The sequence below is a fragment of the Pseudorasbora parva genome, chromosome 3 (assembly GCF_024679245.1).
Source record: "Pseudorasbora parva isolate DD20220531a chromosome 3, ASM2467924v1, whole genome shotgun sequence".
Lineage (NCBI taxonomy): Eukaryota > Metazoa > Chordata > Actinopteri > Cypriniformes > Gobionidae > Pseudorasbora > Pseudorasbora parva.
In genome coordinates, this window is record NC_090174.1 from 40,502,371 (window position 1) to 40,522,262 (window position 19,892).

Consider the following 19,892-nt stretch of genomic DNA (forward strand, 5'->3'; position numbering starts at 1 on the left):
TGTTTGCCAATTCATGTAGAGCCCAAAATCAAATTAATTCAGACAAACACATCAAATACATAACTCACTTTTATGTAAAATTCTGTCTTTTACAACGTTTTGATGAAACAGCTTGAGTTGGTGTAAAATCACATTGCTCATAGTCATATTTATGGCACCACATTTGTAATAATAAATTCACTGAGCAATAAAACAGATGCATTTCACACCGATTGGCGCATTTTACCATCTGCAAAGCTTTTGCATGGAGCAGGTTTTCAGAGTGCTGCTGACCTGTCGCGCTTTGTTCCAGGTAAAAATGTCACTGTAAAAACTCCTGTGAGTTCAACCATGAGAATGCACCTGGCCGCGAAGGCTCCGACCTCAGCATTTCTCGGTCAGAAAGAGCATCTCGGATCACTCCTATGTCTTCCACTTCATGCAGATTCCTCTTCCTCTGCTTGACCTTTCTTCTTTTTCCTCTTCTTCTTTGACTTGGATTCTCCCTCTATCCCACTGAGATACTCTGAGCGCATTAGGTTTGACACCCGCTCCTTTGATGTGATTTTCTTGGGAGGCCTGAAAAACATTTCAATGAAGTCCATCACTCATATGTGTATTAAAAAGCCTTTCCTCTCAGAACCAAAACAGAATAAAAGGAACAATAACAACAGCACAAGAAACCGCTCATAATGAACATGAACCGTGTAAATGGCTCCAAACATTTCCAAAGCATACTGAAGCACAGAATCTGAGATTTATCTTGTAAAGAGAGGAGGTAGAGTCTGGCTGTCTTGAGCCCGGCTGAACAAATTTCCCACTGTCGTCAATAAAAGGCTCGTAGACAGCAGCGGGGGCCTGATGTAAAACTAGTGACTGTTTATCTAATCAATAACTCTGGAGAATGAAGCGGCGCTTTGCCCCCGTGGGGCTGCTTAAGGATCCAATACACACACACCTACCTCATGGTGACACACGACACACTCTACCCCCAGGGCTTAGAGCGGCTATGAGACAGCAGTTATTGTTCTTTTGGTCCCTGAGCGATCTACAGGGACCCCTACAGGCGAAAAGCAGGATGTATACAGACACACAATGGTCTATATATCACATATAGAATGCCACTGTATTTACACTTACTGAGAGGTGTGTCATAAATATGATATATGTCTCAGCAGTAGGGATCTATCAGCTAGGTAACGGAGTTAAAATCAGAAACCCATTAAAGTTCTCAGCAGAAACACAGAACGCACAGAGGGAGATCTGCAAGTAGGCAGAGCATCAAAATAGAGTGAAATGAACAAAAGACCTGGCCACAAAATTAATACAATAATATATCCATAACTACACTATTCACAGCCAGACTAAGATGATGGGCCAAATAATGACAAAAAAGACGATCCTGTGAGATGCTACAGGGTTCCCATTCATTCTGACCATTGAGTCTTCATGATTTGTCCTTGACTTTTTCAGCCATTTATGACTAGATCAGAACTGAAAAAAAATGCATTTCTATTTTATAGAGATTTTCTTTTTTACTGAATATATATTTTACTAATACAAACGCACGTTGTGTTTTTGTGAATTGTGGGGAATTTCCACAGGCTTAATGGATTTTACACTGTACAAACTATACATTCTATCCCCCTTACACTGCCCCTACCCATCACAGGAAACATTCTGCATTTGTACATTTAAAAAACAAACCAACATAATTTAGTATGTTTATGAATCCATTTACATCGTGGGGGCAATGGCTGGTCCCCACAATGTAATATAAACAAGTACACACACACACACACACACACACACAGACACACAGACACACACACACACAGACACACACACACACACACACACACACACACACACACACAGACACACACACACACAGACACACACACACACACACACACACACACACTTGGGGCCAGTAATCATTTTTTCCAACAAGGATGCATTAAATTGATCAAAATTAACAGTAAAGACTGTAAAAAACAATATGTTAATTTAAAGGGCACAACCGTTTTATCATTGATAAGAATGTTTTTATGCAGCAAATCAGCATATTAGAATTACTTCTGTGTGTGACACTGAAGATAGTAATAATAATGATAACAGTAATAGTAATGATTCTGAAAATTCAGCTTTACTATCACATAAATAAATAACATTTTAAAAGTTATTCAAATTGAAAATGCATTTCACATTACCGTTTTATATCAAATAGTTGCAGCCTTGGTGAGATGCACCATATTATATAGAATATGAGCAAAATAAATAAAAAGTTCTATTACATATAAAAATCATTACATGTGTATATGTATCACACACACACGTGCACATATATACACATAAAACAACATCCTGCAAAAATAAAAAATAGAATTAAACTCTCAGAAGGATTGATGCGTGTGTATTTTTGGTTGCCTGTAATGGCCTCTCTTCTGTGTACCAGAGGTCTTTGTTGTTCAGTCACGAGTCCATAAGTGTGTTTGTGTGTGTGTGTGTTTATATTGGTGTGATCTGCTCATTAGAGAAATCTTGTCTGGACATGGACAGTGTATACCACAGCCGCTGTAATGAAGTCTCTCCTGACAGGACGGCTAGACTCGACTGAGACTGTAAAGCACAGCGCAGCACAACACAACAACGTCACACACACACACACACACACACACACACACACACACACACACACACACACACACACACACACACATACACACACACACACACACAATTAGGCTGGGAATGGTAAATGTTAATAGGGCCAAAGCACTGACCAGTTAAGTTGCATTGACATAGTGCAGCATGAATATTCTATATAGAGTGATGGTTGGTAAATATAGATGTCAGCTGTCAGCTATGACGGCTGATAAGTTCATTACGGTTGTTGTCTGTTGTCTGGGCAGTGTAGAGAGAGAGTGTGAGTACGTTTGGGGTGCTCTGGGGGCAGCTCCTGTGGGACTGACCTATTGTCCCGCTCCATGGGTTTCATTCACAGGTCCTGCTGCAGGTCACCTTGCCAATTACTAGTGGTTAGACACAAGCTTCTCCCTATAGTGTCTGAGCCAACATGTGACAAGTCAAAACTACCATAAAGAAGTGCACATGTATAGATTAAGCCATAACATAATTTAATATAAAATGGTGAAATTACAAAATGGATGAAATAAGCAGGGGTTAATTGAAGGAGCCACTGGCACCAATTCAAGGCCAAATTACTTTATATTATATATATTAAAGAAAAAAACTCGAGCATAACATGGTCAGGTCAAAGAGTCTGAATAATTTTGGTCCCAAATGTTTAACAATTTTACTGGTAGTCCACTATAAGACATTTTTTGGGTATAATGTGTCACAGTTGACTTTATTTTGCTATCCTCACCAACTACAGTGTCTTGCACCCACTAGTAAAAAATTATATCTGGTGTCTGAATAATTTTTGGTTTGATTGTAAATATGTGCCACGTTTGGACTTTGTATGTTAAACAATTACCAATAATATTTAAATACATGTATAAACTATTTCTATATACTATAAAAATTATATTTAAAATGTATAAATTCATTTAAATGTTTTCGAATACACCTATCACTATATTCAACAATGTTAACATTCAGATATGTAGTTGTATAAATTAAATAAAGTTATTCTAATTGTATTATTCATTTTATTGGTTGTTGGGAGTATGTATCCTTATTTACACATTGTCAGTCATATTAAGAACCTGTCAATAACTTGACTTGTAGAAGTCTCAAGATTCTAAAGGAAAGTAAATCACAGAAAGAGTTGAGTTTAAAAAAAGAACAGGCATGTTCAATGCATTGAACATATCTGAAAAATGACTGGCGGTTCAGTGAGGAAGCCAGCTATGAAATCAGTAACGGCAGCATGAGCGAGCAAGTTTGCAGGGATTTTGTGAATTTTAAGTGACTCACCAACAAGAAAAAAGTTAGGAGTCATTTCTTCATGATTTGGACATTGCGACTCAGGCCGTGTTTGTAGTTATGTAGAGGAAACTCTGGTGTGTGCACACATTTTTATTTTTTGTCACATTTTAAATCATAGCCCAAAGCCCTGAAAGTACTTTATCCTAACAGTTTTACATATTGTGAACGTTCACAACACCCTTCCGCAACGGGATAAGTTCTTCTGTAAAGAACGACTATTGGGACTCAATAAAATTAAATGTGTCACTAACCTTGAGTTAAGCAACTTTAACATCAGTTTTACCAAACTGTACCTGACACCCCCTTCACAGCACAGAGACGGCACGCAGGGGCTTTTGAGCCTTTATCTCAAAGGCACACTGAAGAACAGAAGGTGGGATGAAAGACAGGGAAGTAAAATCCAGCAGAATACACCGACAATAACACATTTTCAAATGACAGTTCTTGTCTGACAAGAGAACTGTGATCACTGCATGTGCGGGTCAGCACGCTGAACCCTAAAGGAGAGGCCTGTATGTGAATGTTCTTTATTTAAACGTGCGCAAATGCACGCAGATTCACATAAAGCTCCTCACTGTGACTAATGACGTTCAGGACGATGTTTGGCTCGGTTTAATTAAGTGACCTGCGGATAATCTGACCACACACGGACGCACACTGACACATACTCGCTCAAGGGCTAGTCTGGACATGGCCTTTGCTAACCAGACCCCACACTTGCAGCCGCAGCACCACATTCAATCCTATGGGAAATGACCACTAATAACCCTGCACTGTCAAGCACTAGACAAACCGCATATTAAGTGATGTACTGACCATATCACCAAAGACTGCTATCAGATCAAGTAAATCCGACCTGAATATAGTATGCATCGAAAGAAACAAAAACAGCTCTTTATAATGGATGTCATATTCAATATGCTTTGGGAATAACACAGCTAGGGCATCACAGCATAAAGGAAGCCGAGGAAAACCAAGAGGGGTGAGTGTATCAAAGGTGAAAGGTAAAACATACAGCTGGTAAAGGCAGGATTTGACTAGTCCTCTTTGACCCTGAAGAGCTCTGCTCCCGTGAAAGACTCACAGCTGCCAAGTATGTGTGTGTGTGTGTGTGTGTGTGTGTGTGCGCAAGAGAGCTGTGGGCTTTCCTCCAGCGCAGCCGTGCTGGCAATTTTCAGAGCAGCCTTTACAAGACACTTACAGTAAAACATTGTCCCAGCCTTGAAGGCATTTCTCTTCTTCTCTTCTCTAAGAAGCGACATTAGATAAGTGGTTGAATGTTATAGGATATTGGTGGTTTAACACAGGCTGTTTTGCTAAACACAAGCTTTATAGTCTTGCCAAGAAATCACAGAAGTACCAGTACTTCGGTGCCTGGCCGATACAAAAATTCATATTCACTCTACAGCATAAGCAGTACCGAGTCTGCAGACTCGTAAAAAAAGAATTAAGTTTTGCTGATATTGAGAATCACAGCTATTGGTATCGATTACTGAAATTTGCTTTCATGGCAATCATAAATTAAATAATGAGCTGTATTCCCAATTCTATATATAATTATGGACTTCTGGCCTAATTTAAGATGCAATGATGTTCAAATGTTTGAGGTCAGTAAGATTTTTTTCATGTCAAAATAAAGCTAAAATATCGTAATATAACTTTAAAATCATAAATAACTTTGAAAATGTAATTTATTCTTGAAATGTTAAAGCTGAATTTTCAGCATCATTATACCAGTCTTCAGTGTTGTATGATCTTTCAGAAATCATTCTAATATGCTGATTTGGAACAAGAAATCTTTCTTTTTATCAATGTTGAAAACAGTTGTACAGTGTAAGATATTTGTACAATTTTTCATGACAATTTTTTTCTTATAAAGATTCACAGCATGTTGAGAATCTTTTGTAATGCTAAATGTGTCTTAACGGTAACTTTTAATCAATGTAATGCATCCTTGGTGAAAGTATTAATATTTATACATTTTTATTAAAGTATATATTTTTGTACTGACACCAAACCTTTGAACTGTAGTGTACAAGACATTTGATCTAAACAGAGAACCTCCCTTTAATTTATAATCCCTGAGTGAAAAAGAAAAAATGACAAATATGAAATATTATATGAGAAAATATGAAAACATTACAGAAGCCACAGAGGAAAATGTAGCATCAAACAGAACAGAGCTAAATTTATCTAAAAGAAGAACTAGATCCCACTATCAGGCACCGCTAACTGTTTGACAGATTCATAAATTACTGTCCAATTTTGAAAACTTGCAGTACCTCTTGGCTTTGTCTTTGCCCTTCTTGGAGTCTTTGCTGTTGGCAGGATTAGTGGTTATGGAGCTGCCCAGGCCCTGTGGTGCGTCCCTCAGGCCAAAGCTCTTAGCGGCATGGCCCAGGTGCAGGTTGCGGATGTGGAAGACGTGTTTCAGACTGGAGGGGTATGTGGTGTATGCTCTCAGGAAAGACTGCAATGCTACAAGACCCAAATAAAAAAAAGGAGCATTTCGAGTGCAGGTAGTAGACATTTTTCTTAAAGGAGGAACCATTTTAACCTCGATTTAGGTCCCGTTTACAGCTGGTATTAAGATGGGTTTTGGTCGATCGGATCACAAGAGGACAATGCTAACTAAATACAGATGTACACAGGGTCTACATTTTTTTAAAGCTTTCGACCACTTCAAGACATAGTCGAAAACACATTCAACCGTATTGCTTTCATAGTGTAAACACTCACGTGGTTGAATCCTTTGAACAGAAACAACAGACCGCCCACTCTTCTATTGGCCTAATGTGTAAACATAATGGGAAGCGTGTTAAAAGCTGGAATTTAAACTTTGTCGGCTGAAGACCCAAGTTTAGTTGATGAAAAAAACTTACCAAACGCAAAGTTCTCTCACCATTCCTGATTTCTAACATGCACGCATACATATGTAAATTGCATGAGCTCATTTAATCTATTTAAAAAAAACAATTACCATAGACCCTTCCCTTCGAAGAAATCAGGACAGAAGTGATTGAAAGTGGACAAAAGAGCCGGATTAAATCATCAGATGTAAAACGGTATGCATCTCCCTCATCTACTTGTGATTTGATCGACCTGACTGCATCGTAATACCAGGTGTAAACAGGGCCTCAAATGAAATGACAGTCCTTAATTTTAATTCATTATAAATTAATCAGACCATTATTATTTTTTTATTCTTCATAAATATTTTTTTTTATATTTTTGCATAATTAAGATATTTTATTGTTTATTTTATTAAATATAAATAACAACTGCAATATCAAGGAAAATGATTCATTAATAATTATGATTTAGAGGTTAAATCATCGTCAAAAATGTACAAATATCTATATTTAGATATTCAACTAAATGTAGATGGGCTGCATAGCTGTAGAACAAAATATCAGTTTAACACAGTAACCCTGCATGATAATTAGTTTTTCATCTTACCGCTCTTCGCTGTTTGCAGAGACTCGTTATTGGCATGAACATAATTCTCAAAGTCAGTCTGTAAAACGGTGGCTCTCTCTCGCACCTCCTGCTCAAACGCAGCGGCTGATCTCTGCACAGTCACGTACAAAGAGACACACATCAAACACAAACATAAATCAGTGAGAAATCACATTTTATTATATTAAAAGCCAATAAAACACAAGAGCAGCACATAACTGTTATTGGTTATACACTAATGATATCACCCCTCCCCATATATGACCTTTGACCCTCAAATGAGGCTGCTAACAAGGGGGGTGGCATGGGTTAGGATTACAACCAGCGGATTGGTGCTGGGAGGGAAAAGGACATTAAATCAGGATTAGGACTGACTGAGCGCTGGCAGAAACATTCACTCATTGTTGTCAGACGGCTCTCATTGTCGAGAGAGAGGGGAAAATAAGAGATAAAGAGAAAGCCATTCTTCTCCCACAGCTGTTCCCTAGGCATGCATTTTCAACTACATATGATCTTCAACCAAGCTAGGAACGTTATAATAGTTTTGCAGTCAAGCAAGTTACCATTGACTCTTTGGGTTAGAATCACAATTTTTAAGGTTTAGTTGTCAGAAGTTACCTTGCTGTCCCATTTCCCTCTGCCTTTGAAGCGCTCGTCCTTCATCAAAGTGGCCAAGACATCTTCCATCTTCATCTCTGACAAACTAAGGGGGAAGAGAAGCCAAAATGTGTAGATGGATATTTTTAAATGAATATATTTATCAATGGGGAAAAAAAAATGCTTTTCTGCAATTTGCTGAGTTTCTTAATTTCTCTAAACATATTGAGCTTTGCTAATGCTACCAAACTCCTTCCGATCATCCTTTAGTACTGTAAACCATAAAGTGAGCCAAATATGATAGTGCTTGTGCCAGCAGAACAGATTCATTCTGCTCTCATGCAGAGAGACTGAGAGTGTGTTTTCTCTTCACACTGGCTTCCAGTGCCGAGATCAGCACAGAGTCATCAGTCCAGCTCTGTCTTGACTGTTATATTGTGGGCTTTGGAACAGAGACAAGACCTGTTTGGCCATCTTTAATCACAATGTCAGGGACTGGACTTCATCCACACATCAGACAGGACCTGCCCCACAGTCCCCTACTGCGGAGTTGGGGTTCATCGAAAGGATCAGTAAATCTGATATGGATGAGATGCCAGTCAGCACACCTGATGTTGTGATTGGCCAGCACATCCAAAAAAGCCGTCTCAGAGGGGGTGAGGAAGAGCAGGCTGCTACCCTGAGCTCCAATTCGTGCCGTGCGGCCCACGCGATGAACATACTCCGCGGCAGAAATGGGAGGGTTGTACTGCAACAAAAGGGTGATATTCATTTAAAAACTGGAAGTTTGAATTAATTTCAATTAAAAGTAAGAAAACTGGCATTTTTTACATTTTTTGTTGTACACTGACTATTATGCAAATGGTGAGAATTTACACACAAAGAAATCTAACCTGTACAATCCACGTAACCTGAGGAAGATCCAAACCACGTGCAGCCACATCCTAGGGGTAAAATAAACAACAAAAACATATTTAAATATTAATCTATTTAACCATTAGCACAAAGCATCTTGTTAGTCTAGAAATTAGAATTAGGGAAATGTGGAACCAGTGTTGTTATTAACACACACACACACACACACACACACACACACACACACACACACACACACACACACACACACACACACACACACACACACACACACACACACACACACACACACACACACACACACACACACACACACACACACACACACACACACACACACACACACACACACACAAAATTAAATGAAAACATATACAAAAATTGGGATTCACTGTACTGAATTTACTGTATTAAGGCCGTTATCCTGTGACGTCATTCTAAAGAAAATTCAGGCCAAAACAAAGTTTGTTTGGTGTTCACTCCAGCTGGTAAACACCTTCAAACTACTATCGGTCCGTGGCAAATATGTAGTAGGTAGGTGCACTCTGGGGCTCTGCCTTCTTTCATGTGGAAATCTTATCCGTCGTAGTCTGACTTTCGTGAGTAAAACATGAACAGACTGGAGAGCTGCTTTATAGTAAAAACTGAATATGTAATTCTAACTTAAAGAGAGACTTCATTTGAGCAGTTCTCAATCTTAACTCCAACTCTCTCAACCACAACTAGCCTAAACAGAAGTTGGGGAGACTTGAGTCAGTAACTCTAGAGCCGATACAGATGGAGACCAACACAATTCCATGCCAGGCTGTCAGCAGGAATAGAAACACTCATTTACTTCATATTCATTACAGCCTTTCTGCGAAGTGACAAGGAGGTGGACGGAGGGGGATGCACAAACCTGCACGTAAAACTTTTGTATTAACAAACTGGCATAGCTAAAGCTACATTAGATCAATGCAACAATGAGCCATTTATCAAATCTATATATTGTAAAAGAAAAATCTATTGAATGTAGGATTGCAGAAATTACAAAAAAGAAAGACAGTAATATGTGTGTAGGGGATAATAATAATTTTTAAAATAAGTATTCATAGAAACATAGTGTTCATAGTGTAGGTTGGCCCTCAAGTATACACACACCTGTTTGGGAATCACTGCTTTAGACTACAGTCAATGTCAGTTACAATACAAATGGCATGAGATTGAATGACTTACTGTACACAGTAGAATTCCAGTTTTACACTGAGAGAACTCCTGGAACACCTCAGTGCGGTCCTGAAGGGAGAGAAACAGCATAAAAGAGAAAAACCTGAGCTTAATTTGTTCACAGCAAAACAAGACACTATAACATCTAAAGAGGTATTTGCACTTATTATCAGAACAAAAGATGAGAGTAGAAACACGGATAAGAGCCCATCTTAAGATGGGATGTCCGACAAATCCTCTTTCTTTTTCTCCATGGAGCACAATCTGTTGTGTGCTGGAACAGCTGCCTGTCTCCTGCAGTTTCTCTCATCGGAGGAGACGTCCAGAGCTCAGCCTGTGCTGTCCCATTACCAAACCCATCCATAACACTGCAGGCCAGCGCCACACCCAGACCTGCTCTCCCATACATCTGACCAAGAGACTCCGGAGTCCCCTGCCCTACCAGTGCCATATGGGCGACCTACGGCAGCTCGATTTGAGTGGGGGTGAGGGTGCAGGCTGGACAGTGGCAGGATGCAGTTCCCCTGACACTGCCACAGGGCACCGACTGCTGCTGTTGCCTGAACGCCAGCTGGCCGAGAGCCGGCTGACCCCACCGTTCGACCAGACCGCAATGGTCTAACTCAAGTGTCATATGCTGCTAGTGCTTCTGGATGCTTTTAAGAGACATGGTCATTTTAATAAATAAATACAAAACACAATTAAAGGCTATATGCTGTTCAAGCATGATTGATGCATAGACATACTAGCCTTCAATTTATATAAAGCAAAATAATTTGTTTTGTATTTACACATTCAATATAGAGCCATGTTTGGAGGATGGAGGTCAATACCCTTTTAATTTGTTAATTCATTAATGGACAATGATTTTCACTCACAAAAAGATATTTCTAGCCACTAAAATATTTTAGAGCTTTGCATAATTTGAAACATGTATATTCATTATAGGAATGTACATCAAGTTAAGATTGTATTACTTCATAGGCCTGAACATCATAATTTTAAAGTTTTTCAAAAACTTAAAAAAAAAAAGTTTTTTTATGACTGTGGGGACTCTGGTACATTCACAGAAAACTAAAAAATACTTTCTACTATACATTAAAGAGAATATATCATGGAAAATTATATCTACACTACCGTTCAAAAATTTCTATTTCAAATAAATGCTGTTCTTTTAAACTTTCTCTTCATCAAAGAATCCAGATAAAAAATCTTTATAGTTTCATCATTCCACAAAACTATTAAGCTGCTTAACTGTTTTCAGCATTACTAATAATAATAAGAAATTTTTCTTGAGCACAAAATCAGCATATTGGAATGATTTCTGAAGGATCATGTGAAGTAATGATACTGAAAATTTAGCTTTGCCATCCCAGGAATACATGTAAATTTGTATGTACTGTTTAAATTTTTTTGAATTTTTAATTATTTGTATATTAATATAATTTATTTTACATTTTAATAATATTCCACATTATTAGTTTTCACATTACAAAAATAATAGTGAAGTAATTTACTATAAAATAACTAAAATGGAAGAACAGTAATTATATAGTGAACAAAAATACATTAAATCAAAACCGATTTAAAGGTGTTCAGAGATGTTAATCATTTAACATGCAAAGAAGATAGTCAGTTATAACCAATTATTTAAATACGTCAAGTCAATTGTTAAAGACACAGCAGCAAAAACCGACTGTTAACTGTAAGTGTCCTATGAGGGAGTCTAATAAAACTGAATTACAACTACACTCCTGGGCATTACGTGTACAAAACCTTGACTAACAAGAAACCTTGGGTAAGAATTAGCCTCTTTAAAATGCATAACTCTTTTCTGAACTGGCACATAATGTCTCACCTCTTGTCTCATGTTGCCGTGGAGCCTGTAGAAGTTGAGGTATGAGGAACGTTTGGTTGATGTGGTGTTGGGATTCTCACAGAGGACTGCAGTGAAGAGAGTGAGTAGGAACTCTACAGCCTCACAGCTGGATATGAAAATGACCAGCTTCTGCCGTGGCTCAAACTATTTACAAAAACACAGCAACATACTTAAATCCAGTGACAGCAAGGCACCATGAGCAAATGACTTTCTTGGTTATCAGTTAAAATAGAAGATAATTAAAAGTGTTCATTCACAAAATCTTACCAAGTTTTGGGGTCAGTAAGATTTTTTTTTTTGTAGCATCAAATCAGCATATTTAAATGATTTCTGAAGGATCATGTGACACTGAATACTGGAGCAATAATGCTAAAAAACATCTTTAACATCACATGAATAATTTGTTTTAAATTGCAATTGTCCCTGTATTTTTAAACAGATAAATGCAGCCTTGTTGAACACAAGAGACTTTTTTCAAAAACATAAACAGTAATGTTAAATGCCGTCTTCATTGCAAAAATACAAAAATTGCATAAACACAATCAAAATAAAAAGTAAACAAAACCAAACAAAAGAAAACTAGCAGTTAATATTATGCAAGATGTTTTACATTTACATACACAGTGTATTTTAGAAAGAAAAAATTACTATACGTTACTAAAGTTTTCATCTAAACCAGCTCCAGCTTTCTTCTACACACCTTTGGCAGATTATAAAACGTTTGAATGATTCACTTTAGTCAAACTGAAATGACATGAGGTGATCTACGTCACAACAAAACAAAACCACAGAGCGTTAATAACTGGGTTTTAACATATGGTGTGCTCTACCTTGCATTTAGCCAGAATAAAGGCAGCCAAACAGACCAGGTGGAGTTTGCTGGGCACCACCACCACATGCTGCTGCAGTCTCTCAGGAACCGCGTAGCTGTCTGACAGAGCCTGAGGGGCCGCCTGGGGACACGCTTCAACTGTCTCCCCACTCCCCTCTGACACATGGATACTCACAGGCTCCTTCATACTGATACTGGCTAATCGGGACAGTCCTAGAAATGAAGAGAACAGGATCAATGTACGTGCGTAGATGCTTTTGTGATCGAAAATGGTGTAAGAATAAGACGTTTTTGAAATGTAGCGCTGCTTAAAACTGAAGGGTGCTCTAAGAGGCTCAAAAACTTTCAGTTTTCATTGGGATAAAGAGCCTGTTTTTCTCACGCCAAGCAGAGACAGAATGGACCTGAGAGACGACAACAACTGTCAGCTCATCCCAGTCTGCTTCCACTAGAATAAAGTAAGTACGGTACCTTGCACAGTCTAAAGTGAGCACTTAAGCCACTGTCTCACTTTACAGCCAGATACATTCTCTCAATGTGTGACTGTGATAGTGAATGGATGCTGAGCTTACCCTCGGTGAGTGTGGCTGAAAGCAGCACGTTCTGTCTGGCAAGTCCAGTGGCATTCAGAGCATTCAGAATCACAGTCAGATCTTTCTCAAAGCCCAGATCCAGAGTCCTTCAGTACAGAACACATATAATGATAAAATCCACATGATACTGATACATCTGCTAACAAGACTGCAAGAACTAATCAATACGAAATGAAAATTCTGGGATAAAACCGAAATTTCTAGATGCAGTTGGTTGAATATTTTCTTATTTCTTATTTTAAATTACAATTTTTTTGTATAATTGTATTAATACGCCAATAAAATAACCACACTTTTATTGAAAGTAACACTATAAATTGGACAGAAACTAAAATTGGACACACTAAATTGGACAGAAAATATATTATTATTAAATATCAATATTCTTTATTCAGTTTAATGCAACAGAATCAGATTTATTATTTGACCAATTATCCAAATAATGTATACCCCTTATAGTCAACTGCAAACAGAAACAAGTATACTACTACATTGAAAATTCAGTTGCACTTTATTTTACAGTACGTATACTTTGTAAAATGTACTTACCAAGAAAGTACTGAGTAAAATAAGGTTATAATATGGGTTAAGATAAGGTTTAGGACTAGTACCTAGTTATGAACCAGTTATTTGGACCCACTTTATATTAGGTGTCCTTAACTACTATGTACTAACATTGTAATTAATCATTTGATACATTGCACTTATTGTGTACATACATGTTTTGACATTGTACTTACATTTAAAAAAACACCTGCATGTAATTACGTCTGTAATTAATTTCTGTAATTACATTTGTAACTACACAGTTGGCTCTTCCCTTACACCTAACCCTACCCTTAAACTGACCTACACCACCACACCTGTCCCAAACTCTACCCGTATTCCACCTCAATATCAGCAAAGGTGTTTCGCAATACAATTTGAACACAGTAAGTACATTGTATTTATTTTTTGATGTAAGTACATAGTACTTAAGGCCACCTAATATAAAGTGGGGCCAGTTATTTTAATACAATAAGTATATAGTTTGTAAAATGAGAAATAGGACTGTAAAATAAAGTGATTTTGCTCTTCTGATGAGCGTTACATCAGTGAAGCATTCACATGGACCTTGAGCATCTTGTAGGGCGCACGTGCATAGAGAGGAATAGGAGAGGAGTGTTTCGGCTCAAATTTTAGGCCAAAAAATAAAAAAAAGCCATTTTGGAACTTTTGGTAGATGCCTAGACTTGGTAAACCCCTCCTGATCTGCCAGCAAATTGTAATTTTCCTCAGCAGCTCAGTCTGGAAACCTGTACATTCATTTATCCTGCTTCTGTTAAACTTTTTCCGGGAACCAATCACAGACCTTATCCACCTAGCGCACTATTAGCGGGTTTAACAATGACAGATAGTGAAGCGGTGGAACGATGCCCATTGATCACACCTCTTGTGGTCTGATTGGTTGAAGAACTATCCAATTACATAGTCATTTGAATTATGTTCGTTGATCACGCCTCTTGTGTAGTAGAAAATACAGAGCAGACTCCCCAGACCAATGTTCAATCTTAAAAGATTGAGCTTGGTCTGGTGATAGTCACACAAGTGGATGCCTAGATAAAATGTGAAATAACCGAAAATTGCACAGAAAACCTTTTTTTTTCACATTAAAGCGGTGAAGAGAATTGTCATAAAGTCAGCACCGATAGCCTCATGAGCAGCGCCGACATAAAGTACTGTTGTGCTTCGGGCGACCTGAGTTCCAAAGTGAAAGTGCAAACAGGATTTAAATCACCACCAGATCATATTTATTTTTAGTAGTGTTATTATTCAAAGCAGTTTTTGATGGTTTACTTTATTCTTTTCTGTAAAGTGCATTAGTAGCGGGAGAGGTAGGACACTGGAGACATAGCAAGCACTTGAAGAGTCTGTGTGTGCGGTTTATTAGATCCAATGCCTGCATTGAAAGCACGAGTACCGTGTGAGGGGAAAAAATTACATTTACGGAGTTTCAGTGACTGAAACTTTTTACTACATTTAACATGTTAAATATAATGTATAATAATGCAATGGGGGAATATGTGTGGATTCTGATAATAATAATAATAATAATAATAATAATAATAATAATAATAAAGTAAAAATAAAACTCCTTATTTTGTATCGAATCATAACATGAGGGTATCGTTACACCCCTACAAATGATAAAATATCTAAAAGAAGTAGCTAACGGGAACCACATAATGTCATTCTCGGTACAAATCCGCAAGCACACTGACCTGTCGGCTTCATCCAGAATAAGCCAGCGGACAGCACTGAAAGCTATACTTAGAGTGTTCTTGATGTGGTCCACCAGTCGGCCTGGAGTCGAGATCAGAACATTAATTCCTTTCCTCAGTCTGAAGTCAAGACAAAGACAGACAAGCACAAACTGAAGTGATATTGCAGAATAAAATATACACTTGTTCAAAATTATTATACGGTCAGTAAGACTTTACTCTTTTTAAAAGAAGTTTCTTAATGTCACTACGGCTACATTTATTTGATCAAAAATACAGTAGAAATAGTAATAGTGACATTATTAGAATGAATATTGTGAATAAACTATTTTTTTATATTTAAAAATGTTATTTATTAAAATGTAAGAATCATGTGACACTGAAGACAGGAGTAATGGCTGCCTAACATGGCAAAGCTGAATTTTCAGCATCATTATTCCAGTCTTCAGTCACATGACCCTTCAGAATCATTATAATATGCTGATTTGGTGCTCAAAAAAACATTTCTTATTATCAATATTGAAAACAGTTGTTCTGCTTAATATTCTGTAGAAACTGTGATACATTTGTTTTCAAGATTCTTTTATAAATTGATAGTTTAAAAGAACAGCTTCAAAAGAAACAAGTCTTTTTTAACTTTGTAGACTTATGTATTTACTGTCACTTTTGATAAATGTAATGCATCTTTGCTGAATAAAATAATTATTTCTTTAAAAATATATTTTTTTTTAGGGTAGAGAAGGATTTGAAACCCATTTAAAAAAGTACAATACCGATACAATAATTTTATATTTGAATAAGCAACAGAAATCTGCTTCAGAAATCTTGCAGCGGATACATCTTATGTGTTTTTAACCTGGCTTTTTCTGCTTTCCTTTTTTCTCCTCCCATCAGAACTCCTGGCACAATCCAGGTGAAAGGCTGGAGAAAAAAAAATACATAGAGTGAAGATTGAAAATTTATGTTAACTCAATTATGACAATTACACTGCATATTATGCAAAATCTCACTCTTAGAAGCTTCTGAAACATCTGAAAACTCTGCAGGGCAAGCTGGGGGACAAACAGAGACAGATTCATGTTGGAACCAAATAAAAAGGGATAATATAACAAGAGGAAAGATTTATATCTACTTTTTTTATGTATGTATATATATGTGTGTGCGTGTGTGTGTTCATTCACAAGATAAATCAGATATTCAATCAGTACAATACCTCTCTGGTTGGAACAATCACAATAGCTAAAGGCCCATCTGATCTCTGAAAAAAATAATAAATTAAGTTTAATTCATAATATCAAAAGTTGTTTAACATAACAAAAAATACAATATTAATGGTGCATTAGCTCTTTTATTGATCACACGTTCAATCTGACTCACAACTAATTTTGTCATTGTGTAATGTACAGTGTTGAATGTCTGACTGTTAACGACCCCACATTCTCCATGCAGGAGCAATAAATTACATTTATATTGCAAAATAAACAAATGTAAAAAAAAAGAGCAAACTATAACGGAACATAAACCAAGAATGATCATGTGATCAATCAGTCCTGATGCAGTGAATGCTGTTTTAGAGATTCAGTTTGACTTGCCTTCACTTTAGGCTGCATCGCTTGTAAGAACTGAACCACTGGAATTCCATACGCCAATGTTTTTCCTGTACAAGGCATATAAATAATAATCTTTTTTAATTTTTAAATTTTTGTTGTTCTTCTTCTTCTTACTCTGTTTCATCTAACTTAAACACTTGTGTGATTACTATTATTTACAGTGCCAATAAATACAATTGTCAAGTTAGTACTGCATGTAGGATTGTGGTAAAAAAAAATATGAATCATGAACTGAAAATGCAATAAAATCAATTTATGACATTCTTGGTGTATTTCATTACATTTAATTTAGTCATTTTAATATAAAAAACTAAAGAGCTCGAAACACGAAAGAGGCCAGAAATCCCACCTGATCCAGTTTGTGAGCGCACTACAGCATCTTTACCAGACATCAGCACTGGTATAGTTTGTTTCTGGACACTGAAAACACAGATGAAAATGAGAAAAACAAAAAGAGACAGAGGAGGAGGACAATACAACGATAAGATGAAGCTACAGTACCTTGTCATACTGGTCAGGTTCAACACTTTATGGAGCGTTGCCACCTGTGAAATTGTTTAGATGAGAAGAAGGTATAAGACAAAAGACATGAGAAGCATTTCAGAGTAATTTGTTAAGAGATATTAAAGATTGTTCATACCAGGTGAGGATGTAGATTTAGTTCTTCAAATGTGTTGCTGGTGAAGACTTTCTCCTTTACTAGATTTACAGTATGACTGTGAAAAAAAGAAAAAGAAATAGCAGGGAAAGGTCAATTTTGAAAAAGACCCGAGTCCATTCACACAAGCTCGAATGTGTTGCATCTACCTGAGGACATCAGGGATCTCTGGGTTGTTTCTGAAGAGAGACGATGTCTTGATAAATGGTCTGCCATGGTCTCCATGCTCTTCTGGAGCTTTCTTTGGAAATGCTTTCACCTTTGATGGTGATTTTACTGCAGAGATTTCACTCTGGTCTCCGTTCTCCTCTGCGTCTCTATTATTACTCCTCTGAGAGGGGCTTTTGGGGGTTTGCAGCTTTTGCTTATGTGTGTGCTGTTGACCAGTTTGATTAATCTTCCTCTGTTTGGAGGCGCTGCTCTCTTGGGGCTCAAAGACAGCCTTCCTCTTTGATTCTTGCCTTTTCTGTAACATTAACACAGTTGACAGTACAGCACTTCACAATCAGGCTGAAAGAAACTTGTGTGTAAAGCAGAGTACTTCATGTGTAATGGAAATGACAACAGAGGATGCAGGACTGACTCACCTGTGCCCATTTCTCTGTTGCTGACACAGGTCTTCGGTCTGTCTTTCTGTGAAACGTTACGGGTGCTGAGGAGATGTTGAGCATTAGCATGTCCTCGGCCATGTCAGTAAGCAGGAGGCTTTTTAAGACTCCGTAGTAGCTAAATAACTGTAATAACGTTACTAAACACTCACAGATACCGGACTACTTACAAAATGATAAATGCCGTATTATATTTCGTTTGAATAGCACGGATGTCAATTTCAAGCTAAATGCGAAAGCGTTAACTTGTAAACAGTACCAGAACACAAACAGCTGAGCAGCTACAGAATAAAGTTCCACACGTGTTTTCCCTCCGTACACTACAACGTGAGATTTCCGGGTAATGCCGTTACCAAAATAAAAGTCCCATGCTGTTTTCAGCTTTTTTGACTTGTCCATCAAAAAATGTCCATGTATGTTCTGCTGTAATTATGACTGCTTGTTTTCAAATTATTTTATTAATAGAAATGGAAAGTGTCAATATATTAAATTAACCATTGTGTTTTCTTTAACTAAAATGTTACATTATTTTTTATTAATAAACATATTAGAAAACTTTATTTTTAAATAAAGGTTTAGGAACTATTCATTAATACATTTAACATCGGTAACAGTTTACACATTGTGTATATTTAGCATTTTACTAAAGTCATAGTATTTTAATACAACTTCATTTAAATTATTTTAAGTTATCTCCTAAAAGTTTGCTAAGGATTCCTGGTTGATTCCTGTAGCTTACTTACTATTTTTACTCACTATAATTATTTCAATTAATTGTGAACTATTTGCAAAAGACAAAATGTGTTACAGTGTCTGCCTGTATACATTTTATAATGTGCAGATATGCTGTTAAGTGCCTTTATATGCACATTATTTAAGACATAAAATGTAAATCTTTATAACAATCAAATTAGTTTTTTTATTTATACACTGCACTTCCCATCCAACAATTTGAAATAACAAAACCTTTGTTAAAATTTGTCTTTATTGAGAGTATAAAAAGATCAGGGTGCTACAGAACCAGAGGTAGCTCAGGGAACACTTTCTCCTTTAGACGCATTTCATTTTTGTAGCCTCTTCTCTCCCTTTGCATATACACTGGCCCTCATGTTTACATATTCAGAGGAGATTCATATTCTGGACCTCATCTGCTATAATTAAGTCAGTGTCTGCCTGTCATAGCATACTATCTGAGGGGAATTTGAAAATCAGCCTGTTAACATGTTACACTAACCAGTGTATTTAACTCCATTCCTCCCTGTGGGAGACATAAGTGACCTCAAAGAAAGGAAGAGAGAAGGAGAGGGAATTTAATAATCAAAGCAGCATCGGCTGGTTTCTTTAGCACGAGACCACTGAAGCGGGACTAATACTGCC

The 19,892-nt window shown here is 37.1% G+C and overlaps 1 protein-coding gene across 1 annotated transcript; it reads right to left on the bottom strand.

The window, feature by feature from the left end:
* Positions 1-51: 51 nt before the first annotated feature.
* Positions 52-18,844, bottom strand: ddx31 (DEAD (Asp-Glu-Ala-Asp) box polypeptide 31). The gene is made up of 20 exons (XM_067438841.1): positions 18,495-18,844; positions 18,057-18,373; positions 17,890-17,965; positions 17,751-17,794; positions 17,599-17,669; positions 17,232-17,296; positions 16,853-16,897; positions 16,650-16,691; positions 16,496-16,560; positions 15,640-15,759; positions 13,358-13,464; positions 12,784-12,998; positions 11,933-12,097; positions 10,084-10,143; positions 8,886-8,936; positions 8,601-8,740; positions 8,014-8,098; positions 7,396-7,507; positions 6,219-6,414; positions 52-558 (listed from the first exon to the last, which is right to left on the bottom strand). The coding sequence occupies exons 1-20, from the start codon at positions 18,594-18,596 to the stop codon at positions 417-419; spliced, it is 2,220 nt and encodes a 739-aa protein (XP_067294942.1). The 5' UTR covers positions 18,597-18,844; the 3' UTR covers positions 52-416.
* Positions 18,845-19,892: the final 1,048 nt, after the last annotated feature.

Bases quoted from the DNA above. Each gene is read 5' to 3' on its own strand.
- ddx31 (XM_067438841.1), bottom strand. From the start codon at position 18,596: ATGGCCGAGGACATGCTAATGCTCAACATCTCCTCAGCACCCGTAACG. The intron at 16,898-17,231 runs GCAAGTCAAACT...TATTTTTTTCAG, and splicing joins CGATGCAGCCTAAAGTGAAG to AGATCAGATGGGCCTTTAGC. The intron at 8,937-10,083 runs GTAAGTCATTCA...TTTTACCCCTAG, and splicing joins CTGGAATTCTACTGTGTACA to GATGTGGCTGCACGTGGTTT.